This window comes from Fusarium solani (genome assembly GCF_023522795.1).
Source record: "Fusarium solani strain SB1 chromosome Unknown bctg00000010, whole genome shotgun sequence".
In the NCBI taxonomy this organism is placed as follows: domain Eukaryota; kingdom Fungi; phylum Ascomycota; class Sordariomycetes; order Hypocreales; family Nectriaceae; genus Fusarium; species Fusarium solani.
Genome location: NW_027072147.1, coordinates 1264381 through 1290786, shown reverse-complemented (window position 1 = coordinate 1290786; position 26406 = coordinate 1264381). Strand labels below are relative to the sequence as shown.

Sequence of the window (26406 nt, the reverse complement as noted above, 5' to 3'; positions counted from 1 at the left end):
CACCACAATTACTAGATGACGTTCTGGGGGAGCTCCATCTTGAACCTACTGCAACTAAACATCTTCCCTCCTCCGCCAACCGTTGACACACTCGAGACTCTTGCGACACCGGATCACTTAAGACGATAGTGCACTCTTCCCACAGCCGCTCGTCCAAGATGACGACAGCTTCGCGCATTCTCCGATAGCTATCACGACAACTCTAGCTTTCCTCCCCCCGCCAAAACCATGGGTCAAGGCTTCTCCCTCGCGACGCCGTCCGTCGGCTCTGCGGGCATCGACACTTCGGAACTGAGCGATGTACACTACGAGAAGAGCATCGGCAATGCCCGGTTCATGAAGACTATCCGAGGACGCCATGAGAACGGTCTAGTTCTCGTCAAGGTCCTCGTTAAGCCCTACCCAGAGGTCAAGCTGGACGAGTACAAGAGACAGATAATTGGTAAGCTTCATGTCCACATGCACACCTCCCTGGATCCGCGCTGACGATGCGCAGAGCAGAGCAAGGCACTCGCGAATGTGCCCAACGCCCTTGGATTCCAGCGCATCATCGAGACCGACTCCAACGGCTACCTCGTCCGCCAGTTCCTCTACAGCTCGCTCTACGACCGTCTTAGCACTCGGCCGTTCCTCGAGGACATCGAGAAGAAGTGGCTGGCCTTCCAGCTCCTCTGCGCCCTGCGCGACTCCCATGCCCGCGATGTCTACCACGGCGATATCAAGGCGCAGAATGTCCTCGTGACCTCTTGGAACTGGTTGTACCTGTCCGACTTTTCGTCCGCCTACAAGCCCGTCATGCTCCCAGACGACAACCCAGCCGATTTTTCATACTTCTTTGATATATCGGGCCGCCGTACGTGCTATGTTGCCCCGGAACGGTTCTACGCCGCGGGAGAGGTGCCCCCGCAAAAGGCCAAGATGACTTGGGCCATGGACATTTTCAGCGCCGGCTGCGTTATCGCCCAAATGTTCCTCGAGTCTGAGATCTTTAGTCTGGCGCAGCTGTACAAGTACCGCCGTGGAGAGTACGACCCTGTCATCACACATTTGAGCGTCATCTCAGACAAGGACGTTGCCGACATGATAGCGCATATGATCCAGCTGGACCCCGAGAAGCGATATTCTGCGGAGCAGTATCTGGAGTTCTGGAAGGGCAAGGTCTTTCCGCATTACTTTTACAACTTCCTTCACCAATACATGGAGCTCATTACCGACCCTTCATCGGGTAACAGCCCCATGTCTGGTGCGCAGAAGAACCTAGGAGAAGCCGATGATCGGATCGACCGCGTATTTTACGACTTTGACAAAATCTCATATTTCCTTGGGTACCAGCCTGAGAAGCGCACCTCAAACGCCTTACAACCGACATCCAGGCTCAGTCTGTCTCATTTCCCCGTCAGACTCAACATACCTAATCACGACCATACCGTCTCTCCCGATCTGGAACCACCAGAAGATGACGGGACATTAATATTTTTAACACTCATTGTGTCACAATTGAGAAATACGGCTCGCGCCTCTTCGAGAATTAGGGCATGCGATGTTCTCCTAGCCTTTGCAGAGAGGCTCACCGATGAAGCTAAATTAGATCGGGTTCTGCCCTATCTGATGACTCTTCTCGTTCCAGATGAGACGGATCTGGTCCTAATTGCTGCTATCCGGACCATTACACAGCTCTTGCAGCTGGTCCAGATGGTTACGCCTATTAACTCCCATGTTTTGGTTGAGTACGTGCTGCCGAGGATGGAGATCGCCCTGGGAACCAGGTTAAGAGCATCCAGTCCCTTGGTCAGGGCGACCTACGCCTCCTGTCTTGGCAATCTTGCGATCACTGCCCAGAGGTTCCTCGATATGGCATCAAGTCTCCGGCCCGATGGCTCAATGCCCATTGCCGACCCTGAAGTTGAGCCTGGAGTGGATGCCAAGGCCAACTTTGAAAGCGTCTTTGACAATGCTGGCCGGCAGCTGTTTGAGCTTCTGGAAAGTCACACTAAGCAACTTGTTGAGGACTCAGATATCTCTGTTCGCCGAGCATTCCTGGCGTCAGTGCCTGAGCTATGCTTGTTCTTTGACGACCACTCCAACGATGTGCTCCTCACTCATCTAAACACCTACTTGAATGACCGTGACTGGACTTTGAAATGCGCCTTCTTTGACACGATAGTTGGCATCGCGATCTTTATCGGCAGCACGAGTCTAGAGGAGTTCATGCTGCCGTTGATGATCCAAGCCTTGACTGATCCAGAGGAATATGTAGTGCAAGCAGCTCTTCACTCGCTTGCTCAACTTGCCGGTCTTGGCCTTTTGTCGAGGCCCAAGATCACGGAGCTGGTAGACCTCATCAGCCGATTCACCATGCACCCAAACATCTGGATTCGGGAGTCAGCGACAGAGTTTCTGTCAATGGCAGCAAAGTTCCTGACGGATGCTGATGTCACATCAAACATTATGCCTCTCGTGCATCCATTCATGAAAGTCGAGGTTCTGACAGACTTTTCTGAACTCAGCCTTCTCGACACCCTCAAGAGACCTCTATCACGAAACGTTTTCGACCAGGCCATTACATGGGCCCTGAAGACGGAACGCGGCATCTACTGGAAGCCTTTACAGAAACTCAGACCGTTGCTGTTTGGATCTAGGGGATCAATATCAGGGCGATCGTCTCGAGATTTGTCGCAGAGCTCGCTTGGAAGGGTGGCTCGCAACGACGAAGACGAACAGTGGCTTGCCAAACTCAGGAACCTGGGGCTGAAGCACGAAGATGAACTGAAGCTTGATGCTCTGAGAGAGTTTATCTGGCGCCTGAGCAAGATGAAGGCTCGAGATGCCTCGCTTACAGACGGAGTCACACCTCAGGGGGTTATCTCTCTGAAGACATTGGGCATCACTCCTCAGACGGTGTTTTTTAATGATGCGCCTCTGCGAGATGCGACGGCGATTGTGGACGTCGACCTTCCGGCCGAACCTTACACTATCGCTGATGCCCTTTTGGATGCCTCGATGACGATTGATGATGCGATTGGAGGACGGAAGAGAGTCAGTCGACGGGTGCAAAGTGTTGGACCTCGTTCACCGCATCGGCTGTTATCGCCAACCAGTACTGGCCATGTGCATTCCAGAACATCGTCAACGACACGCGCAGGAGACGATGAGTCGTCTGTTGCAGGGGGATCTAACCCTTCTAGAAGGGCTGTTCGGTATCAACCGAGCGCACTAAGTCTGCTTGATCGCAAGGACAAGAACAAGTCCATTGCACAAACTGGCATGACAGATGCTAATGCATTTGGTCAAGTGGAAGGACCCTTTGCCCAAGCTTCACCGAGCAAGCCGCCGTCTGAAGGGAACGAGGGCGAGAGTACGCGTCCAAGAATATCGAAACACAGCTATGAAGGAACCGACCCGAATATCCAAAGGATGCTCGACAATATGTTTGTGGAGAACCTTCCCCGGGATGTCATCGAGTTCGGACCCATGGTTACGCCTATCAAGAGGACCAAGTCGGCAAATCGCATTAGCAATGCACATGGTGAAGACCCCTGGAGGCCTGAAGGGCAGCTTGTGGCAACATTTGGCGAGCATAAGGGCCCCGTGAACAGAGTGATGCCATCCCCTGATCATGTCTTCTTCATCACTGGCGGTGACGATGGTACAGTTAAGGTGTGGGATACGGCGAGACTCGAACGGAACATTAGCCAGCGCTCCCGGCAAACACACAGGCATGGCGATGGTGCGAGTGTTGTCGCACTCTGCTTTATCGAGAACTCACACTGTTTCGTGAGTTGTGCGGTTGACGGTAGTGTCCATGTTGTCAAGGTGGACACGCTCCCTGCCAGCGGAGTGATTAGGTATGGAAAGCTGCGTGTTCTGCGCGAGTATCAGCTCCCTGAGGACGAGTTTGCGGTATGGTGCGAGCATTTCCGGCAAGAGTCGAACTCTGTTCTCATTATCGCCACGAACCGGTCGAGGATCTTGGGGATTGATCTCCGAACGATGAACTTGTTGTATGTTCTCGAAAACCCGGTACATCATGGCACGCCTACTTGCTTCTGCGTTGATCGGAAGCGAAACTGGCTCTGTGTGGGAACCTCGCACGGAGTGATAGATCTCTGGGACCTGCGTTTCAAGATGAGACTTAAGGGATGGGGGCTACCAGGGAAGGGGTCCATCTACAGGATCTGCATTCACCCCACGAAGGGCCGTGGCAAATGGATATGCATCTCTGGCGGGACAGGTCAGGGTGAAGTCACCGTCTGGGACCTAGAGAAGACGGTATGCCGAGAGATCTACCGAGCTGGAGGCAGCAAGGACGGGTTCAAGGCCTACGAAGCGTGGGATGTCGATGAAGACAAGCGAGAAGGCATGCTGGGGAGATATGCCACCAATATCGAACACAATGAGCTCGCAAACGCGGACCGAGGAGTTCGGGCCATGATCGTTGGAACAGCGACGGCAGAGGACTCGAGAGACGTTAGACACGCTTTCATCATAACGGCTGGCTCAGACAAGATTTTGCGATTTTGGGATCTTTCGCGGATCGAGAGTTCGTTCATCTACAGCGGACTCTCGCCAGACTCACCGAAGCCGACTTACACAACGTCGAACCCAGTCACTGCGCTGACGCTAAACATTGAGCGTTTCCCTAGACAAGCCCCGACAGCTCCCAACGCGGGCTCGGGCTCCAAGACAAAGTCATCAAGCGGGCGGCAGCCACGGTCAACGGTTATTTCTGTCCAGCAGCAGCAGTTGCTGCAGTCGCACATGGATTCTATCCTAGACGTGGCGTTGTTAGAGTACCCCAATACCATGAGCGTCTCGGTGGATAGGATTGGTGTAGTGTATGTGTTTCAGTAGAATTGGGACGCGGTGAGGGTTGTTGAGCCGGAGTTTATAGGCAAACCGAGGTCGAGGACAGTGTGATTACGGCGTATTGCGTTACTGGATAGATATACATAGGTGGCTGATTAATCAAGTTGATATTTACTATCCTGGACTGACCTGCCTTGGTGAAATAAGTGAATGTTGAAAATAAATAAAGAGTAAAATTGTCTGGACAGTTGTGTGTCCTCATCTTCTATCATGAGTTTCCTTGAGTGGTTGAGGATGGAGTGGCTGGATGGAGCACATGGTGTTGTGGCGCCCCATGTCAAGCCACACATGCGACACCAAAATTTCCCCTCCGCCTCGTCAAGATCATCAGCCTCGCCATCCAACAAAACAACCCACCCGCCAAAACCCTCCAGCGTGCAACCACAACCCCTCTCCGAAAGACGACAGACCAGAAAATTGAATCCGAGGTAAACAAATAGACCCAAGATGCGGCTGACGGCCGACCTGATCCGGGATTCCCTATCCTATCTCAACCCTCTCAAGGAGCGGGAGCTTGATCTCCGAGGTGCGTTTTTGAAAAGGGCAGATGCTACACTTTTGATCCCAGGAGCGCAGAGTTGATACATTCGTCTTTGCGGCGTGAACAGGACACCGGATCCCCACGATTGAGAACCTGGGTGTCGCTGGCGTAGGTGTTTTCCACTCTCCAAACATTCGGTCTATAGCTGAGATGTGCTAGCCTCACGACGCCATCGACTTCACCGACAATGACATTCAAGTCTTGGGAAACTTTCCCCTATCGCCCCGCATAACGACTCTCCTCCTCGCAAGGAACCGCGTCTCGAGCATCCAGCCATCCCTCGCAAAGGCCATTCCCAACCTCAAGAACCTGGTGCTGTCGTCGAATAACCTGGCCGAGCTTGCGGACCTGGATGCGCTGGCTGGATTCCCGCGCCTGACGCACCTTGTGCTGGTGGACAACCCGGCCTCCAAGAAGGAGGTGAGCTTTGGATGCTGTTGGTACAGGTTGCGCGTACTGACGTGGAGTAGAACTACCGATACTGGGTGCTCTGGAGATGCCCCTCGGTGCGATTCCTGGATCACGAAAAGGTCAAGGAGGCGGAACGGGAGAAGGCGCGGGAGCTTTTTGGAACTGAGGAAGAGCCCACCGCTCTGGCTTCAAAGGTACGCAACCAACAACGCTGTCCTACGAATTGCATACTAACGCGACACAGATCATGGGAATCAAGACCACCAACTTCACCACCTCGGCCGACGGCTCAGAAGCCCCGTCCAAGCTGTCGCGGATAAAGCTCACCGACGCCGAGAAGAAGAGATTACAGGAGCGCATCAAGAAGGCCACGAGCCTGCAGGAGATTATCGCGCTGGAGAAGGAGCTTAACGAGGGGCGTCTGCCCTCTGGCATCCATGGGGATGCCATGGAGGAGTGATAATACCACGGCCGCATGGTTTCTGGGGTGGGAATCGGAAAAAAGGCAATGGAATTACATGAGCCAGGCTTTCAATAGCTGCTGCAATATCGGTGTTTGAGGCTGTATTATCAACTTCTTTTGCTCCTCTAGTGTACATGACGTGATATCAAAGCTACGGCTCGCGTGCTTCTCTCAAGTCCACGACCGTCTGGAACTATCCAGTCATGGTCACGTCGCCGTCACGGTTCGCCCCCGCCGCCTGTCTCATCTCCAGCTCGAGCTGCTCGTTTGGATCACCCTGCTTCGAGTCGGCGCGCGGACGGCCAGTGCCGTTGACGAGGGGCTTGCTGGCGCCGTTGGCGATAGGAGCCTGGGCGGCATTCTCACCGCGCAGGCGGGCCTGTGTCGCTTTGGAGGCGGCCTTGATGTTTTTGTAGGCGACTGTCTTGGGGACGATGTCTTCGAGGAACTCGAGGTTGTCCTGGTGTGAGACGGCGTTTGCTGGGGGTGTTAGCTGTGGGAATTATAGATTCGAGGTAGATTAGCTTACCAACGTCTTTGTATTGGATGTTTCGACGGGGCTTCCGGTCAAGCTTAGCCTGAGTATGTGATTCCTCGGCGAGATGTTGGACAAACATTTCCTATCAACAGTGAGACGAGCGCCAACTGGAGTAAGAAGCGAAACGCACAGCAGCGAGGGTTATCACAAAAGCAGCATTGTTGGAGCAAATGCCAATGTCGGGGTCTTGGGCAATTATCTTCTTTACCCTCGACACTGTGGCCATGTCAGTTGTGGCTAGTGAAGGATGGTGGGCGAAACTTACGTGGTAGTTGGGTTTGGCCCGTCGGCTCCTTTCGAGGAGGGATGGCTGTGGTGTTGTAGGGCATGTTTGGAGAGGAGGAATATGGATGGAGGAGAGAGTAATGAGGCTGTGAAAGTTAGTGATGCCCTGAGATGACTGGAGAAGAACTTGGTAGGGGGTTTGAGTGGGTGAGATCAAGGTCGCCAAAGGTGTAAACCAGTGATCGAGAAAGACAGGTACATAAGTGCACACAGCATGAATGACAAAAAGCGGAATGAGAAAAGTGGTCGAAAAGACCGAACCCTGAATTGCGAGACGTACCTTGTCTGCTCAAACTTGAGCGGACTATCAGGGCCTATCTTGCACTTGGGCACCTGTCAAGCCCAGATCGCAATGTTGTAATATCTCTGCAGAATTAAAACTGAGATGATTATGATCAAGCTTGTGGCCGTGAGAAAGCTGCTTGAAATACCGAACCCTGATCCTGGATAAAGTTGAAGTTACTCTCAGAAGCTCGGGGTCAAGACGCGGAAGTGGACGCGATGCTGCAAGCACTAAACGCGACCTACGCTGTGGCTGAAGCGTCCATCCCAGCCACATCTCAGCCTTCAGACCACATGCTGGCGCATTACGACACTCAACCTACAACGTAGACCCGAATCCATGAGAGAAGCCAGCCTCGCTCTCGTCTAACGTATTTCTACGATCTGATACCCTCGTTCACCCCGCGCGAGCTCGAAACCGCTTCTCCAGACACCATGATCCCTTCGCCGAAGCCATGAACGTGCGAGCATCATCCTTCAGCCTGGCGCCTCCTGCTGGGTTGGAGAGGCGCCCCTCGGTCGTCTCTCGTCTGTCCTCGGCCTTTTCTAATGCTGAGAATGGCGATTTTGGAGGCGCGGCCCCTACAGGTGCGGCATTGATAGAGGAGGAGATTGCCGAGATTAAGAGATACGAAGTAAGCTCCATGCGCGGTGGACTGGTGACCCTGTATTGACTTGTATAGGACTTTACCACGATAGGTATGCGAATCGCGAAACGAGCCCAAACCGAATACTGATATGTGGACCGATAGATTGGGTACAGGATGCGGCGCGAGAACAGGCAAAGCGCAAGTCGAGGAGGAAACAGGCTGTTGGCCTCTACGACAAAGGCCAGCCGGGCTGGCGATACCAGCTCTGGAAGAGCTACGATGCGGCGCAGGCCTGGATCGTGGTCACCATCATCGGCGTGGCAATTGGGTTGAATGCGGCACTGCTCAACATCATCACCGAGTGGCTCTCGGACGTCAAGATGGGATACTGCGAGACGGGTTTCTACCTGAACGAGAACTTTTGTTGTTGGGGAGAGGAGAATGGTGAGTTTGTGTTGGCCGGGGAGCTTGTCTGAAGCTAACAGTGCGACAGGTTGTGAGCAATGGCACAGGTGGACTGGTTTTGAGCCGCTCAACTATTTCCTCTACTTTGTCTTTGGAGTAGGTTCGGTGTCCCCCCTTAAACTTCATATCTGACCTTGCTAGACCTTCTTCGCCTTTGTCGCAGGTACATTGGTCAAGTCCTTTGCGCCCTACGCCGCTGGCTCTGGAATTTCCGAGATCAAGTGCATCATCGCCGGATTCGTCATGAAGGGCTTCCTCGGCTGGTGGACTCTGATCATCAAGTCCATCTGTCTACCCCTAGCCATCGCATCCGGCTTGTCAGTCGGTAAGGAGGGTCCCAGCGTGCACTATGCTGTGTGCACTGGAAACGTCATCTCCAGGTTGTTTGACAAGTATAAGCGAAACGCCTCCAAGACGAGGGAGTTCTTGAGTGCCTCGGCTGCTGCTGGTGTTGCTGTCGCTTTTGGCAGTCCTATTGGAGGCGTGCTCTTCTCACTTGAGGAGATGTCGAATCACTTTCCCCTCAAGACGTTATGGCGCAGCTATTTCTGCGCTCTAGTTGCGACAGCCGTCCTCGCCGCCATGAACCCTTTCAGAACGGGACAGTTGGTCATGTTCCAAGTCGAGTACAAGAACGACTGGCACTTTTTCGAGCTGGTATTTTACGTCTTGATCGGCATCTTTGGAGGTCTCTACGGAGCCTTTGTGATCAAGTGGAATCTGAGGGTTCAGTCGTTCCGTAAGAAGTACTTGAAGGAGTATGCTGTTCTCGAAGCGACCCTCCTGGCAGCAGGTACTGCCATTATTGCGTATCCCAACGCTTTCCTGAGGATCGACATGACGGAGAGTATGGAGATTCTCTTTTCTGAGTGCGGGCAGACCGAGACGTATCATGGGCTTTGTGACCCTGATAGACGATACTGGAACATGGTATCTTTGATCCTCGCTACTATCCTGCGAGTCTTCCTTGTCATCCTGTCTTATGGATGCAAGGTCCCTGCTGGAATCTTTGTACCCTCGATGGCAATCGGTGCATCGTTTGGAAGAACTGTGGGCATTATCGTCCAGCTCTTCTACGAGGCGAATCCTACCAGCGTCTTTTTCTCCGCATGCAAGCCCGATGAGCCTTGCATTACCCCGGGTACATACGCCCTGCTTGGAGCTGCAGCCGCGCTCAGCGGCATCATGCACATTACCATATCGGTCGTGGTCATCATGTTTGAGCTGACGGGTGCTCTAAACTACATCCTGCCCACCATGATTGTTGTCGGCGTCACCAAGGCCGTCAGCGAGCTTTTTGGAAAGGGAGGAATCGCTGACCGTATGATCTGGTTCAGCGGGTTTCCTTTCCTAGATAACAAGGAGGAACACAATTTTGGCGTTCCTGTTTCTCAAGTCATGAGAACTTCTGTTGTTTCTATGCCAGTTCACGGACTTACTCTAGGAGAGGTCCAGCGGCGACTTGCCGACGATCGATATCAGGGCTTCCCGGTTGTGGAGGACAACAACACCAAAGTCCTCGTCGGGTATATCGGCAGTACTGAGTTGCGGTATGCTATCGACAGAATGAGTCGAGGGAGCCCATTGTCCGAGACTGCAAAGTGCGTTTTTGCGCCATCAGCTATAAACCACTCGATGTCGTCAGTATCAGTAGGAACCATGAATGGCGACTCGTCCACATCCTCGACTCTGGATTTCAGCCGCTACGTGGACTCGACACCAGTTACAGCTCATCCAAGACTTCCCCTCGAAACCGTCATGGAGCTCTTCCGCAAGATTGGCCCTCGAGTCATCCTCATTGAGTACCACGGCCAACTCACCGGTCTTGTAACCGTCAAGGACTGCCTCCGATACCAGTTCAAGGTGGAGGCGGCCGAGAACCCCAAGGACGACCACCGCATCAACGAGGGACAGGAGCAGCTCTGGAACTTGCTGCGGCGGGCGGGCAACTGGGTTTCCGGCAAGGTCTCCAGGTACTCTGGCGGGAGGATCCGCCTCAGCTCACTGGACGAAGATCGTCCGGTTGCAAGAGGTGGTGGACAGATCCTGGACGGGGACGAAGAGGTTGGGGATGAGGGTGTTGAGCTGGAGAGCCGCCGGTAGTACGAGTTATTGAATCTGGGTCATGTAGTATAGTAGACGGAAGCGCGGGTGATGCGCTGGCGTTGGAAGGATGTTTGATCTGTTACTTTGAATCTACTGAGCGTCATCTCGACGACTTATACATACATACTGCTACAGTTATCCAACTCGGTCCTTGAGTGAACAATGCACTATCTATCGCGACCTTTCATCAGATAGCCTACCCAGGTCGATGATATCCTCATCATCATTCTTCCTGGCATCCTCTTCCTCCTCTGAAACAGGAGCATATGCAGGTCCCTCGGCAGCATCCTTGGTCTCGTCCTTTCTACCCACGATAACGTTGCCAGCCACGAGCAGAGCAGCACCAGCCCACCACAGAGGCGGCAAGGCCTCTGAAAAGATGAGGGCACCGAGAAGGGCCGTGACCATGAAGTTGGTTGAAGTGTTCATGATGGAGACCTGCGTGGTGGATGTGCCACGGGCAAGTGCCTTTGTGAAGAGCGTCCACATCTATAGTGTGTGAGTTTAGTTTCATGAGGCTATAAGGGCAACTTACCACGCCGTTAAAGGTGAGGTTGAGGGCGAAGAAGAGCTACGAGTGTCAGCTTAAAGGTTGATTAAGATGGGGAGATAGCCTCTTACAGCTCGAACGACATATTCAACAATGTGCTCATGGGAAGAGAGACCAAGGAGTTGAGCGATCCAGTTGGACAAGGTCGTGGTAAGCTCCGTGGTTGTCCTAGAGTTTTCTCAGCATAGTCTTCTCAGTCCATAATGGCTAACTCAATGTCGAAACCAACATGGAATAAGCCAGTTTTACACATACAGCTTGGCAAAGACGCCATTGAAAGCAGCACAAGCACCGCTCGCAACAGCAAAGAACATCCACCCGCTCGCTGAAGTCATCTCGTCTCCTAGAGGACTCTCTGTAGAAGCCGTCTTTGAGGCTGCAGCAGCTGTCTTTTGGCGTTTGCGGAGCATGGTGAATAGCTGTCGGAGGCTTCGGATGCGTGAGGATGGATAGCCCCCCTGATGAGGCTCGACTTCTAATAGGCGCCCTTGAGTGAGAGGGATGGAGGGAGAGCCCCCTGTGGATTTAGTGGGGGAGACCGCTGTGCCTGTGCCCCGGTTGAGCGGTCGGGTTTGGCGCTTGATGGTGCCAGCCTCATTATGAACCAGAATCTGGGGAAAGTCAACAGTTGCGTCATGTCACAAGCAAAAAGGAGTTAAAAATCAAAGCATGGGTTTTCAATTTTTCAATACAAGCTGTGCAAAGTCTCCAGATTCCACCTTGGTCCCTTTGGCCAAATAAATAGAGGTTCATCGTCACTTTAAAAAGGGTTCCCTAGCTTGAACCACACCCTCATATCCTGTATCTGTGTGTAATAAAAAGAGTAATGATAACCGTCCTTCCGTACGCCGCCCAATGCAAACAAAACAATTCTCGGCAGGTGTGTCTTTTTCCCAATCTATAGCCGGTGTGTGTGTGTCTTTGTCGTTCCGTCGCGCCTTGTCTCTGATCATGTACCCTCAGGCTTCTTGGCGTTGCAACTAACAATCTTGACCTTGTTGGCGGTGACGGCTTGGCCTCCAGTGTCCATCTTGAATGTCACGTTCTTGATGAGGAATGTCCAGACTTCGTCGCAGAATCGGTACGTGTCGAGGCTCCCCTGCGCCGCTCGTTAGTCTTGATCCGCGAACACTGCTGTTGTCGCCAACCCACCTTGAACTGGAGTCGCGCCTTGACGTTCTTCTGGAGCGCTTCCGTGATGGCCTGGTCAAAGTTGCCCAGGATCTTCATGGCGAGCTGCGGGTTGATGCGCTCATCGCTGATGAGGTCGTCGAGCGTGTCGGTCAGAGCGAGGCCGATGCTACAAGGCAAGTTAGTCTGGCTGTCGCAAAGCAGCGCATAGCAACTTGGCGCCGTACCTGCTTCGACGGTACAGCTCGTAGAATGATTGCGCGCCCGTAGCCATCTTGTATAATCGTCTTTCGAAGCGTGAATTCGGTCGTGGGCGTAAAAGGTAATTTCGTCGGTTGTTTGTTCAAAGGGCGAGGTTCATGAGGCTTGGTTCTGTCTGCCTATATCTCGAGAGGGGAGGGAGAGGGCCGGGCGCAATGACTAAGCCGTCAGCCTCGCATCATGTGACGTCGGTCCCGTTTAATTCCAGCTGCCTGCTGCTACTGGGACACGCATCGCCATCGCGGACTGGATCCCCAAGCTTAAGGTACCTCTTACAGGAGCTCAAGCTCGAAAAAAGCCACCGACCGTCGACGCCCGCCATCGCCAACGAAATCATCGGATCCGTCGAAACAACAGCAAAGAGCCGCCGCGATGAGTCTCTACTATGGATTGGGCGGCATTGGGTCCTTTGTGACCGTCGTCGGAGCGTGTACGCGGACCCTCGAGGGATAGGATAACCCATACTATCAAGATGAAAGCTGACCCATTGATGCCCGTGTCTAGACATGCTCTTCACCGGTAGCGGCGAGTCCTTCGATGTCGGCGCGTTCCTCGAGTCCGTTTCGCCTTATGCCTGGGCCAGTCTGGGTATCTGTCTCTGCATCGGCCTGTCTGTCGTCGGCGCCGCATGGTGCGTACCTCATCATCATCAACACAGATCCAAGGAGCAGTCGCTCTAACAAGCTACAGGGGCATCTTCATTACCGGCTCATCGATTCTCGGCGGAGGTGTCAAGGCGCCGCGCATCCGAACCAAGAACTTGATCTCTATCATCTTTTGCGAAGTCGTCGCCATCTACGGCGTCATCATGGCCATCGTCTTCTCCGCCAAGGTCGAGGCCGTCTCGGGCGCCGAGCTTTACTCTGCCAACTCATACTACACCGGATATGCCCTGTTCTGGTCTGGCGTGACAGTCGGCATGTGCAACCTCGTGTGCGGTGTTGCCGTTGGTATCAACGGTAGTGGCGCTGCTCTCGCTGATGCTGCCGACCCCTCGCTGTATGTTTCCCAGTTTCAAAATACCGCCCCCTACTAACAAGTTTCAGCTTCGTCAAGATCCTGGTCATCGAGATTTTCAGCTCAGTGCTCGGCCTGTTCGGCCTCATCATCGGTCTCCTGGTTTCCGGAAAGGCGTACCCGTTCGGCAAGAGCAACTAAACACAAACACACACCCTCTCCCCTACCTAACTAGACATGGACAAAGTCCGGCGGCGCTCGCAGCCGGCAATCGATTTTGCGTGTTCCAGCGAGAGATGGAGCGCATGCATGCATTGCGCCAATAATATTTGGTCTGGCGTTTGGAAGATTGGCTCGGGTGGACGTATTTTGGCTGTACCAGTATCTGTACCCTTGGAGGCGGAAGTGTACATCACGAGGTGGGATTTCTCAAGTTATACAAAATTAGGGCCTTGTTCGGGCAATTATGCCTTAGATGCTTTGATCTGATCAATTACAAGTTCTCATGACATTGGACAGTTGATTTCACCGGCTTATTACCCTCCAGCGTTGCTCCCTATGCTCCGTGAAGGGAGTTGAGAAGTAGCACATCCACCTTGGACCCCTTTTCAAGCGTTCCCTTTCCGCTGGGCAGACAAACCAGAGCGTTGGCTGATCTCAGGCTGCCAACCTTGGAGCTGCGCTGGCCGCCGGTGCTGGTGGCTGAGAGGAGGCCATCTCTGCCCACCGTCACAACTGCTCGGTGATACTCTGGTCGAGGATCAAGCGGGAAGTCATGGGAGACGATAGCAGGGACCTTTGGAAGACCGACTAGTGAAACACCAGACAGCTTGTGAAGAGATGGGAGCACAAAAAGGTGGAAAGTGACGAGGGCAGAGGCCGGGTTACCAGGAAGGGAGAAGATGACCTTGGACACGCGCTGGCCTGCATTGTCCTTGACCGGAACCGTGGCAAATGTCGTTGGCTTGCCTGGCTTCATGGCCACGCGTCCAAAATGAATGGTACCGCCGAGAGCACGCTCAATCGTGGGCTTGAGAAGATCGAGCTCGCCCATGGACACGCCGCCAGTGGTGATGAGCATGTCTGCTCGTCGGAGACCATCACGGAGCGTCTCTTCCAGAGATCCAGGCTTGTCTCTAGCGATGCCAAGATCAATGACATCAAAGCCCCATTCCTTGACGGCGGACATGAGAGTTATGCGATTTGTATCGCGCACCTCGCCGAGCTTCAACTCCCCTGGACGGTTGTACTCAACAATCTCATCACCAGTGGACAAGACACCTACCACAGGTCGGCGATAGACCTTTGCCTCTGATACACCCACAGAAGCAAGGAGACCAATCTCACCGCCGACGCCGCTAATGGTTTCGCCCTTGTTGAGGATGACGGTGCCCTCTTTGACGTCACTGCCGACTTCGCGGACGTTTTCTCCCTCCTTGACGCCTTCAACTTGGATCTCGACTTCTTTCTCCTCCTTGCCGTCTTCTGACATTGTCTTGAGGATTGTGTCTTCTACCATGACGACGGTGGTAGCGCCAGGGGGTAAAGGTGCTCCAGTGGTGATTCTGGCCAGTTCGCCTTCCTTGAGAACACCGACTTCTCCGGGTGCGGCATGAGATACTGCTGTGACGGGGAAGACACCCTTGAGTTGACCATCTTTTGGTGCCACAACGGCGTAGCCATCCACAATGCTGGCGCGGAAACCGGGAACATTCTCCTTTGCTCTCACATCCTCGGCCAGGACTGAGTTGATGACCGACTGATCGACCTGGGCGGTGATTATCTCTGGCTCAGGGGTGTTCTTGGAGATGACCTCGAGAGCTTCATCCACTGGAAGCATGCGATAGGGAGATTCTCGATATCGACGCGAAGGTCCTAGGGCAGGATCATTGGACAGGGCAGACTCTGGCTTTGTGTGTCTGACGAGGTTTCCGTGACCATGACCGTGCCCATGGCCATGGCCGTGATGATGGCAGCCATGACTGTGGCTAGGAGCAGGTTGGGGTTTTCCACCTGCCAGACCAGCGTCAGACTCTAGTTTCTTCACTCCCCCAGCGTGGAGAGCTCTCGAGTTGGCTCCTGAAGCCTGGAGACAAGCATGGGGGAGAGTCTTGACAACGGCCTGGAGATTCTCCCTGGCGCCCTTGGGCGAGCCAGGCAAGGTGATAATGAGGGTTTGGTTACGGACTCCAGCCACCGGGCGTGACATCATTGCAACTAAAGCTTGGTCAGTTTCGAATTGGAATATGAGATTGTGCATTCAACTTACAAGGGGTGACGGCAAGAGATGCTGCCAACATTCCGTGGACTAGACCTGGAGCTTGTTTGTGCAGCAAGGGTGTAACTGCCTGTCCAAGGAATGAGCATGCCAAGTCTCTTCAAATCTGTAGAGTCTCACCTCTGGAGTGCCATCTCCCGTTGCAAAGCCCGTCCCACCCGTAGTGATGACGAGGTTAACGGCGTCTGGCCCATCCGTCCAGGCCATTATCCGGGACTGGATCGCCCGAATATCATCCGTGACGATTGCAGTCTCGTGAACCTCCCATTTCCCCTCGCCCTCCTCTTTCAAGACCTGGCTGAGGATCGGGCCTGAAGCATCTGTGGATGGATCCTGGGCCGCCGTGGTTGAGACGATGAGGAGGGCGGCCTTTAGGGGACCAGAAGCCATGGTGGTGACGGCAGTGAAAGTATCCAAGTATGGCTTCCTCTTAGTAATGCGTATATATCTTCAAATATCCAAAAATGCCTGGGTTGAAAGATTGCGAGTGATGACTTGATCGACCATGATCAAGGTGGATGGCGGGGGAAGCTCCCCCAATCTGGCTGAGCGGCCCCACTGGCCCGGGATAAGTGGGTCCACCACCGAAGTCAGTCTAGTACGAATTGGATCTCAAAGATTCTCAGTCTTCAACCTTCAACTCCTTCGCAGCTTGACGCGCCTCAGCAACAATGGTGCGCATAAAAGAACGATATCTTCTTGTCAACATAATCTACCCGCCTGACCCTGCGAAGCCCAATCTGCCGGATCTCGTGGTCCGACATCAACCTACCATTGAGAAACTAACGCCTCAGGCTTTGCTCAAGGGGATTAGGACTGAGATCGCGTCGTTATTTGGTGACTATGGATCTGGAGCATTGGGCAACATTTCAGGTGAGATATGATGCTTTAGATGCCCAAATTGACGTGTTGTGCTCATGCGTGCTACAGTGAAATATCTGTCTCTGGCCACATCTACCTTTATCCTCAGATGCTCGAGAGCCCACTACCAAATGCTCTGGTCCGCCTTGACCTTTATGGATCACGTACCCGTCAGGGACGGCAGACCATGCATCTTTCGCGTCGTACGCGTCAGTGGAACCATCCGCAAGGCTGAGGAAGAAGCCATTCGCCAAGCAAAGAAGCTCATCCTCGCGGCCAAGGAGGAACCTGGCACCAAGAGCTCCCTCACCAGCGCGCTTGAGAGCCAAGAAGAAATGGTCCTCGATATCACCGACGACTCTGGCGACGAATCCATGGACGACGCGGATGGTTGAACGGGTATCATTTCTTTATTTCTTCCTAACTACCTTGATCCCACTGTCTGCCGGCACCGACATGTCCCCAAAGTCAGGGTCAAAGGTGCCTGGTTGAGGAGGTGGCATGGATTGTTCAATCTCCATGGCCTGTTCCTCCTGGATGCGAGCCTGCTCTTCTTCGGCCTCTCGCTCCATCTGGTCATATTCCGCCTTTTGATCGATCCAGCGCTCCTGGATATCCTGCACCTCCAGCATGGACGTTTCGTTCCTCATCGCAACCGCCCAGACAGTATCGTTGGCACCTTCAGCACCGCCAAAGACATAGCCACCAGCACGATCAATGACTCGGAGAATATGCATCATGCTCTTCTTGTTCTCGACAGCCAACACTTCGTACCGCACGAGGCCATAGCTCTCAATCAGATTCCCGATCGCCTCGTTGAGCTTGCCAAACTTTTCGCTTCTTAGCGCTGGCGATTCGGCCTCCAGATGGGGTGTCAAATATGTCAAGTCGTCAACGTCGGTGTAGTAATCGAGGTTAAAGGGTAGATCTTCGTATTCGGAGACTTTGTCGATCTTGGAGAGGATGTTGACGTGTGGCATGTCCATCTGGATCATGGCTCGCAAGGAGAGGAGGACGTTGGAGACGTATAGTGAGGGTTGCGTCAGGCAGAAGGAATCGGAGAGGTGGACGGAGACGAGCTATAGGCTGTTAGCTGGATATGTTTAAGAGCAGCAGGGGAAACCAACTCTGAAGCCAATCTTCTGGAGCTTGTAAAAGATGTTGCGCAACGAGTTATGATGCGTATACAACTCCACCTGTCCCGGACAGTCGAATAGAATATAGTCCTCGCCCAACTCCTTCAGTCCTTCTTCTAGCCACTCAAAGTTGTGCTCCAGCTCCTCCAGAGCATACAAGATACCGCCGTTAGGTCCTAGTTTATCATCCTGCATAATCTCTTCGAGCTTGATCAGGTTGCGAATATCGAGCGCCGCAGGGTAGTTGGTATGGTCGTTGGCAGGGTCGAGGTTCACAACGGAGCACGCACGCCCGATGGCGCCAAGGAACTGGTGCACTTGTATCGATTAGCACGATATATAGAGACTTGACATGAGGTCCAACTCACTGCCATCGCAGTAGGTACTCTTTCCAGAGCCGGGGCTGCCGAGGACGAGTTGCGCAAAGGGCATCTGGAAAGTTGTCGCGGGGATGTCGGGATCAAGAGCACATCGTCAAGCGAGACGCCAGCACGAAAAAAAGATAAGCTGGAACAAGCAAACAGACTATCACCGCCTGTATCAGCTAGTCCAACTCAAACAGCTCGATCTTCAAGAAAACGTGGTGTAGTATCGCGACGCAGCTAAAAAAGAATCGAGAATGACGGCAGCGGCAGACAGCAGCCCCTCCAGGCGGCACATGGGCAAATTCAGTGGCTAGTGGGGTCCGGTGGCGGCCGGTCAAACCTCGGCCCTCGAGCTCCCCCTGGAGCTCCGCACTCCGCTCCACTGGAATCACAAGCTAAAAAAGCTGCGCTTTGAGACAGCAGCCACTGATTTTTCCCTTGTTCATAATAAAACCTCTTCGCCTCTCCAATCTCCCTCCCTCCCTTCCTCCTCTCCCGCCCCTCCCCTCCGCCTACGCGGCTCTCTCCAGGATGCTACGCTATGATGCGCAGCAGACTCATCTTCAGCCATGGCATCTGATCCGTCAAATGCCGCCCGCGTGGCCGGCCTCGTCTCGGAGAGCGTCTCCAACGCCCTCAGCAGCTCAGCACCTTCTGCCGTGAGCGCTATGCCCGCCGCAGCCGCCCATGAGTCCTACAGTTGGCTAGGCCTCTTTGGATGGCTGATCTGGTCCATCTTCCACATCGTCTCGACCATCCTCTACTGGGTGATCCGGATCGCAACGATTAATTTTCCTTCCTTCCTGTACCACTTGTTCTCTACAAGCTGGACAGTCACCATGAACGCGACTACGCTGTATGTTGCACTACGCGCTTCACGATGCATGTCGCTAATCCCAACAGCATGTTCATCATGGCGGGCCTCGTCTCGGCGGTGAGCTGGGTCGTCAGGTATCGCATCCTCAATATGTACTCGCGTCTGCCTCCCGAGCCGCAACGCAAGGAGCCGGAGATCGACCTATTTCCGGATACCCACGAAGGTGGCACCAAGTCGGGTCTGGCCAATTACTTGGACGAGTTCTTGAGTGCCATCAAGATCTTTGGTTACCTTGAGCGACCAGTCTTCCACGAGTTGACTAGGAGCATGCAAACGAGGAAACTCATTGCCGGCGAAACCATCAACCTGGAAGAGGAGAAGGGCTTCTGCATCGTCGTCGACGGTCTAGTTGAGATTTTTGTCAAGTCGGGTCGAAGTCCTCGTGCAGCTGCCGCGTCTAGAGGACGTCTTGACCTAGACTCTTCTGATGAAGATGATGTCCCTCCTGGTCAGCAGACCTACCAACTTCTGACAGAAGTTCGCAATGGCGCCCCAATGTCATCGCTCTTCTCTATCATGTCCCTGTTCACAGAGGATGTTAGACTGCGTCCAAACGACGACGACGACGACGTGCATCCTGCAAAGAGCAGTGGGCTGAGGCACCCAAGTTTCTCGAAAGAGAATGTGTCTCGTGTCCCATCAGATGCCCACATCTCCATGCCGAGCTCCCCTCAGGACGATGACATGGATCCCGAGGCAAAGAAGCATAGTGGGCGCGGAACTCCCAATCTGGACAACATTGTCAACGCCAGAATCCCGCCCATGTCTCTGGACGGATCTACTCCTCCTCCTGGAAGACCACCTATGCCCACAAGGGCGACCTCGAGCTCGGCCCATCCAGACATCATCGCTCGGGCGACCGTTGATACAACTATTGCGATCATCCCTGCAAGTGCTTTCCGGAGGCTCATCAAGATCTACCCGAAGGCCACTTCGCACATTGTCCATGTTATTCTCTCGAGATTCCAGAGAGTTACTCTCTCCCAAGCCTTCAACTACCTGGGTCTCACCAGTGAGGTGTTGCAGACGGAGAAGAGCATGATCAAGTACACAATGTGTCAGCTCCCCAACATCTTGCGGGGTGATGCTCTGGAACGGTTGAAGGAAAAGTTCAATCGCGAACGGGAACGCACAGGAGAGGGAGAGGAGACCAAGGGCATCGCTCTACACAATTCTGCTGCAACTCGCCGACGAAGGTCTAGCACGACTCTTCGAAAGGAGGCTGTACTGCAGTCGATGACGAAGCAAAGACCGGCATCGGTTATTGCGAGCAACATTGCACCGCTTCGTGAACGGGCTTCACCGCATACCCCGAGTCCTGGTGACCTCTTGGCGAATATTCAACTCGCGCGTGGTGGCGGTCGCTTCCCTCCTGATCAGCGATCAGTTTCGGGAGCGTCGATGAGACGACAAGGAACCAACCCCTTGGATGACCGATTCTTCAATGACCCGTTCGATTCGAGAAGACATGCTCGCATGGCTATTGATCCGCGAGAGTCGGTTGATGAGGATAATCTTTTCCGAGCTTCTATCCTAGAGTGCATGTTCAAGTCGCTTGGCTTGGACTCGAACGCAGGTGCATCTCGGGAACCGGAATCAATGGAGGGTTCTCCCAGGCTTGTCTCGCTGGACCAGCGTCGATCGAAGAACTTGTACTCTCACAACAATGCCTTTGGATTCATGGGCCCTTATGATGGTTCTGCGGACGGGGAAACCGAGTCGGTGACATCCAGTGGGATGGCTCTTCATGCGCCAGTCAATGCTCAAGTCCTGGCTCACGACATGAGAGACGAGGTTGAGATTGTCTTCTTCCCCAAAGGCTCCGTTCTTGTGGAGCAAGGGGAGAGAAATCCAGGCCTGTACTATGTTGTCGACGGCTTCTTGGACATTGGCACAACGAGCGACGATGACCCACACAATATCTTGCAATCCAACGGCATCGGTTCACTCCAGCCGGACCCCTCGTCGCCAGATCCATCAGAGATGGGATCATTCCCCAATCTGGCAAGGACGGAGGCCGCACGAGACCGAGTTGAAAGCCAGAGTCAAACTCCAGCAAAGCACCGTCGAAGCGTTGCTCTCGTCAAGCCTGGTGGTCTGGCTGGCTACATTGGAAGCGTGTCCTCATACAGGTCCTTCATTGATGTTGTTGCGAAGACGGATGTGTATGTTGGGTTCCTGCCCCGTGCTTCTCTGGAGCGAATCGTGGACCGATATCCAATCGTTCTTCTGACGATGGCCAAGAGACTGACAAACATTTTGCCACGTCTCATCCTGCATATCGACTTTGCTCTGGAATGGGTTCAAGTCAATGCGGGACAAGTCCTCTTTCACGAAGGAGACGAAAGTGAAGCCATTTATATTGTTCTCAATGGCCGCCTTCGTCTAGTGCAAGACCGAAAGGGCGGCGGAGTAACTGCCCTGGCTGAGTTCGGACAGGGAGATAGTGTTGGCGAGCTTGAGGTGCTCACGGAAACTGCTCGTCCTGGGACTCTGCACGCCATCCGAGACACGGAGCTGGTGAAATTCCCCCGAACCCTGTTCAACAGCCTGGCGCAGGAGCATCCAAACATCACCATCAAGATCTCAAAGATCATTGCGTCCCGGATGAGGGTAGTGATGAATGACACAGCCAAGTTCTCCAACAAGGATGCTGGTGCTGGGCCGAACACGTTGATGCGGAAATCGACGATGAACCTTCGCACAGTCGCTATTCTCCCGGTGACAGCAGGCGTGCCAGTTGTCGAGTTCGGGAACCGCTTGATGAATGCCCTCGCACAGGTTGGTCCTGCAAATGGAGCCACATCTCTAAACCATGCCGCTATTCTCAATCACCTGGGCAAGCATGCCTTCAACAAGATGGGCAAGCTGAAGCTCTCCCAGTATCTTGCAGACCTGGAAGAGAAGTACGGTCTGGTTGTCTATGTCGCAGGTAAGCTCTAACCGTTCTCTTTTCCTTTCACATGTTATGATGAGAAATTTCACATCCCAGAGGCAAAGCCGATGCTGGTCATTTATACTCTAATTTTTTCCTGAATATGTTATTCTACACAACATTTCTTACAATGCTTGTCGAGACTTTCACTAACATGTCGGTCTCTTAGATACCAATGTCAATTCGCCATGGACGCAAACCTGCATCACCCAAGCCGACAGCATCCTGCTTGTTGGGCTTGCTGAAGGCTCCCCAGCCATTGGCGAGTATGAGCGTTTCATGCTTGGAATGAAGTCTACGGCCCGAAAATTGTTAGTATTGCTGCACGCTGAGCGATACTCGCGTCCTGGCCTGACCAGGTCGTGGCTTCAAAACCGTATGTGGATCAATGGCGGTCATTACCACATTCAGATGGCCTTCAGGACAAATGAGATGCCTGTGCATCCTCCTTCCAAGAGGTTGGGCCAGGCACTCAAGGAACGTGTCCAGGTGCTGCAGGCGGAAATTCAAAAGTACACATCTAGAAAGGTGCATCATACGCCATACTATTCCCCTGACACAACATTCAAGGGAGACTTCCATCGACTGGCTCGGCGACTCTGTGGAAAGTCTATTGGACTTGTGCTTGGCGGAGGCGGAGCACGAGGAATCACGCAGATTGGCATCATCAGGGCCATGGAAGAAGCCGGCATTCCCATCGACTTGGTTGGCGGTACTTCAATCGGTGCCTTTGTCGGAGCATTGTACGCACGACATGCAGACGTGGTGCCCATGTTTGGTTTTGCGAAGAAGTTTGCTGGGCGGATGGCCAGTCTCTGGCGGTTTGCTCTGGATCTTACTTATCCATCAGCATCCTACACGACAGGGCACGAGTTCAACCGTGGCATCTTCAAGGCATTTGGCGACACGCAGATTGAAGATTTTTGGCTTGAATATTACTGCAACACGACCAACATCAGCAAGAGCAGGGCCGAGTTCCACACAAGCGGATACGCATGGAGGTATATCCGAGCGTCCATGTCTCTGGCGGGCTTGCTTCCCCCGTTGTGTGATGAAGGCAGCATGCTGCTCGATGGTGGTTATGTTGACAACCTGACTGTTTCACACATGAAGGGCTTGGGAGTGGACATTATCTTTGCCATCGATGTTGGAGCGCTGGATGATGACACGCCACAGACGTATGGAGACTCCCTCTCTGGAGCGTGGGCATTCGTCAACCGATGGAATCCATTCTCGTCGCACCCCAACCCTCCAACCTTGGCAGAGATCCAGGCGCGGCTGGCGTATGTCTCAAGCGTGGATGCCCTGGAGCGAGCCAAGGCGATGGCAGGATGCATCTACATGCGACCACCGATCGATGACTACGGGACCCTTGACTTTCACAAGTTTGACGAACTATCTTCACTGGGATACAAGTATGGACAAGAGTTTTTGCAGAAGATGAGGGATCAAGGAGTTTTGCCATTGGTAGAAGAAACGGAAGCCAAGAAGGCATTGAGACGGACTATGGCACCTAGACGAGCGAGTATTTGATTGCGTTTACTTGAGCTGTTAAAGATCAAAGTACAGGGGCAAGCATAGACACCCTCGGTTATAGATAAGCCATTAGATTGACGTTGAATAAACGAGCTGACGTCTTACAACATGTGTCTTATTAAAAAAAAAGGAAGAAAGTCTCGTAGATCTTGTGTCACGGGCAACTGAGACTCTTGGCATGCGGGATGACGATGTTCCAAGTCCTGATGGTGGCCAAGGTCAGGGGTGACATCATGAAGCATGGATGAGGCTTCGAGTTGGACCCTGGGGCGTCACACCAACTGGCGTCAGCCATGGCCTAATCGTCACTGGTGACAGGCACAGCCAAGGATTTAACTGGAGATGATGAGGTTCAAGCTAAGAAGCATAGCCTTGAGTGACATGAAGCAGCCCTGCTCGTTTGCGGGGGCGGCGAGAAGTTTATAATGACGACTTGGGACCCTTCTTGATATGCTAGAGGCAAGCATCAAAGTTGAACAGAAACGCGGCTGGTGACTAGGACCGATTTCGTGTCGCAGATGAGAGACAATACGACATGCATTGACGTTGTCTGATCGGGACATCTGCATACACATGCGGAATACATATATCGACTTGCTTCACTCGTCAACTACACAACTACTAGCAACCATATCTCTCATTCTCAATATCGCCTTATTAAACACCAAATCTACATCTACAAAGCCGCCACTCATGGCAAGAAGACGAGACACAGCCTCGGAACCTCCCCGAAGCCATCGCCATCACTCTTCAAGGCAACAACCACCTCCCCAACGCCAACGTCCCATCCAGCAAAAAGAATGCGGCTTCGACTGGACGCCGGGCATCGTACTCGCTCTGCTGGGTGCCCTGACTCTTTTCAACTACGATTTCGACAGATATAAAAAGAAGCATGACGGGCGTGAGAGGGAGGATTGGGATGATGAGCGGGGGAGGAGGAGATACAGATCAAGAAGTAGGCGTGGGAGTGAGGATGATTATTATGACTATGGGAGAGGGAGGAAGTTCTCTCGATGAATGATTATGCAGGCACGATGAATTACGCAGCAACAGAAAGAACTGGCAAGGAATGTATTGTCGAGTTACTATTGTGACAGCAATAAAGAAGAAAGCACAAGGACAGAAAGACAGTTTTACGTGCACCATCTTACCGACCTCATCCCAGGATATATATACCACCAAACTCCAACACCCATCTACGCCTTGGTCGCCTGAGCCTTGGCCCCATTGACAAGGGGAGTCTCGGTCATGTTGGCAATCTGGACATCCGCCGCCCCGTTGGTCGCGGGCTTCTTGAGCACCCGGCTTTCTGCCTGCTCGACCAGAACCTCAAACACCCGCTGGACGTGCTCCTCTTCAACCTTTGCCACACCTGTGCACACGCGGATGGCGAACTTGCGGTTGATGATTGTCGCTGTAAGGAAGAACTCGCCGTCTGCGTTGATTTTCTCGTATACGGCTTCGGTGCGCTCGTTGATCTCCTCTTCGGTTGAACCGTTGACACGTAGGGTGACCAGTCCAAAGCGTGCTTTGGTGAAGACAGTAAAGAGATCCGGTCGAGATTCAATCTTGGCCTGCAGAGACTCGCCCAGTTCGACACCATGACGAACATGAGCCTGAAGCCCCTTGACGCCAAAGCTCCGGAGCACAAACCACAACTTGAGGGAGCGGAATCGACGACCCAGGGGGATCTGCCAGTCACGGTAGTCAGTGACGAGCTCGTCATCGCTGAACTGGTTGCGCAGGTAGGGCGGCTTGATGCTCAGGGCCTGGATGAGCCAGGCGCGGCGGCGGACCCAGACGGCGGAGCAGTCGAAGGTGGTGAGCATCCACTTGTGCGGGTTGAAGCTGAAGGAGTGGAAGGATGAGAAGGTCTTGGCGAGGTGCTTGTTCTCGTCGAGGAGGAGGGCGGTTCCGGCGTAGGCGGCGTCGACGTGGACCCAGATCTCGTTGGGGGTGTCAAAGGTGGGCTTGAGAGCCTCGACGACAGCCTCAAAGTCGTCGACGGCACACACGTCGGTAGACCCAAGGGTCGTAGTAATGTAGAAGGGATGCAGGCCCAGAGCACGAAGGTCAGAAATAGTAGTCTCGAGAGCGACGCGGGTCATGGAGAAGCCATCCTCTTCAAAGACGGGAACAGTAGCGAAGCGGACGCCGAGAACCTGAGCAGCCTTCTTGGTGCTCGAGTGAGTACCCGAGCTGCCAACAGCAACAAGCTTGCTCCTGAACTCCCACAGGGCCTCCTCCTTCTCGTCCGTGTCGTCGGGGAGGTGAGCAGTAACGGCGGCGAGGTACTTTTCACGGGCAGCCACCATGTTTGTGAGGATAGCCTCGCTGGCGCTGCCGTGGATGACACCGCCGCCATGGGTAGATCCTCCACTCAGGAAACACTCAGGAAGACCAAGAGCCTGAGCAAGCCAATCCATGACAATGGTCTCAAGCTCAGTAACAGCCGGACTACAGATCCAGTTGAAGTGGGCGCCATTGAAGGCATTGGAGTAGAGCTCAGCGAGAGCGGCCGGGTAACTGCTAGAGCAAGGAAAAAAGGCCATGAAGCGAGGACTGGCCCAGTGGGTGATGCCCGGAAATATCTTGGTCTCGATGTCGTGATGGATATCGGACCACGGCTCAGGATCCTGAGGCGGCGCAGAGGGGAGAAGAGGCCGGAGGTATCCGGGCTTCACGTCGGAGACGACGCGATGAGAGGCGACATTTTCATCCCAGTCGATGACTTTTTCATGTCAGTGAATATGATCTTCTTTGTGAAGTTGTGATGTCCGTGGAAAGAGTTCCGAATTCCGAGTGCGGGGGAGGGGCAACTTTCGAAAAGCATCATGACATGGAGTTTTTACTCACTCTCGTCGATGGCCGCCTTGGCCACTTGTCGAAACTCTTGAGCATCCATGATTTATAGAGTTGATCTTGTTGTTACTGTCCCTGTAAAAGAGTGTTTGTTGTTGTTATGGAACTTC

General features: G+C 53.4%; 10 protein-coding genes across 10 annotated transcripts; 5 read left to right on the top strand and 5 right to left on the bottom strand.

The window, feature by feature from the left end:
• Positions 1–228: 228 nt before the first annotated feature.
• On the top strand, positions 229–6278 carry MRS44_014493 (uncharacterized protein; the record flags this gene model as incomplete). Its single annotated transcript, XM_046277306.2, has 7 exons — positions 229–442; positions 497–4835; positions 5307–5392; positions 5475–5515; positions 5567–5827; positions 5878–6012; positions 6063–6278. 7 exons carry the CDS (start codon positions 229–231, stop codon positions 6276–6278), a joined length of 5292 nt encoding a protein of 1763 aa, XP_046127377.2.
• Positions 6279–6474: 196 nt separating this feature from the next.
• Positions 6475–7148, bottom strand: MRS44_014492 (uncharacterized protein; the record flags this gene model as incomplete). The annotated part of the gene is made up of 4 exons (XM_046277307.2): positions 6475–6761; positions 6811–6901; positions 6950–7035; positions 7085–7148. The coding sequence occupies 4 exons, from the start codon at positions 7146–7148 to the stop codon at positions 6475–6477; spliced, it is 528 nt and encodes a 175-aa protein (XP_046127378.1).
• Positions 7149–7841: 693 nt separating this feature from the next.
• On the top strand, positions 7842–10544 carry MRS44_014491 (uncharacterized protein; the record flags this gene model as incomplete). The annotated part of the gene is made up of 5 exons (XM_046277308.2): positions 7842–8021; positions 8070–8085; positions 8139–8420; positions 8470–8537; positions 8583–10544. The coding sequence occupies 5 exons, from the start codon at positions 7842–7844 to the stop codon at positions 10542–10544; spliced, it is 2508 nt and encodes an 835-aa protein (XP_046127379.2).
• A 174-nt stretch (positions 10545–10718) lies between these two features.
• MRS44_014490 (uncharacterized protein) lies at positions 10719–12502 on the bottom strand (the record flags this gene model as incomplete). The annotated part of the gene is made up of 7 exons (XM_046277309.2): positions 10719–11036; positions 11083–11118; positions 11169–11265; positions 11353–11708; positions 12083–12196; positions 12250–12397; positions 12456–12502. 7 exons carry the CDS (start codon positions 12500–12502, stop codon positions 10719–10721), a joined length of 1116 nt encoding a protein of 371 aa, XP_046127380.2.
• A 493-nt stretch (positions 12503–12995) lies between these two features.
• Positions 12996–13647, top strand: MRS44_014489 (uncharacterized protein; the record flags this gene model as incomplete). The annotated part of the gene is made up of 3 exons (XM_046277311.2): positions 12996–13120; positions 13180–13488; positions 13536–13647. 3 exons carry the CDS (start codon positions 12996–12998, stop codon positions 13645–13647), a joined length of 546 nt encoding a protein of 181 aa, XP_046127382.2.
• A 355-nt stretch (positions 13648–14002) lies between these two features.
• Positions 14003–16114, bottom strand: MRS44_014488 (uncharacterized protein; the record flags this gene model as incomplete). Its single annotated transcript, XM_046272278.2, has 3 exons — positions 14003–15663; positions 15716–15794; positions 15845–16114. 3 exons carry the CDS (start codon positions 16112–16114, stop codon positions 14003–14005), a joined length of 2010 nt encoding a protein of 669 aa, XP_046127383.1.
• A 281-nt stretch (positions 16115–16395) lies between these two features.
• Positions 16396–16980, top strand: MRS44_014487 (uncharacterized protein; the record flags this gene model as incomplete). Its single annotated transcript, XM_046271435.1, has 2 exons — positions 16396–16597; positions 16655–16980. 2 exons carry the CDS (start codon positions 16396–16398, stop codon positions 16978–16980), a joined length of 528 nt encoding a protein of 175 aa, XP_046127384.1.
• A 15-nt stretch (positions 16981–16995) lies between these two features.
• Positions 16996–18153, bottom strand: MRS44_014486 (uncharacterized protein; the record flags this gene model as incomplete). The annotated part of the gene is made up of 3 exons (XM_046277312.2): positions 16996–17664; positions 17713–18038; positions 18090–18153. The coding sequence occupies 3 exons, from the start codon at positions 18151–18153 to the stop codon at positions 16996–16998; spliced, it is 1059 nt and encodes a 352-aa protein (XP_046127385.1).
• A 502-nt stretch (positions 18154–18655) lies between these two features.
• On the top strand, positions 18656–23431 carry MRS44_014485 (uncharacterized protein; the record flags this gene model as incomplete). The annotated part of the gene is made up of 3 exons (XM_046277313.2): positions 18656–18942; positions 18990–21895; positions 22068–23431. The coding sequence occupies 3 exons, from the start codon at positions 18656–18658 to the stop codon at positions 23429–23431; spliced, it is 4557 nt and encodes a 1518-aa protein (XP_046127386.1).
• A 1199-nt stretch (positions 23432–24630) lies between these two features.
• Positions 24631–26339, bottom strand: MRS44_014484 (uncharacterized protein; the record flags this gene model as incomplete). The annotated part of the gene is made up of 2 exons (XM_046277315.2): positions 24631–26165; positions 26291–26339. The coding sequence occupies 2 exons, from the start codon at positions 26337–26339 to the stop codon at positions 24631–24633; spliced, it is 1584 nt and encodes a 527-aa protein (XP_046127388.1).
• Between the last annotated feature and the right edge of the window lie 67 nt (positions 26340–26406).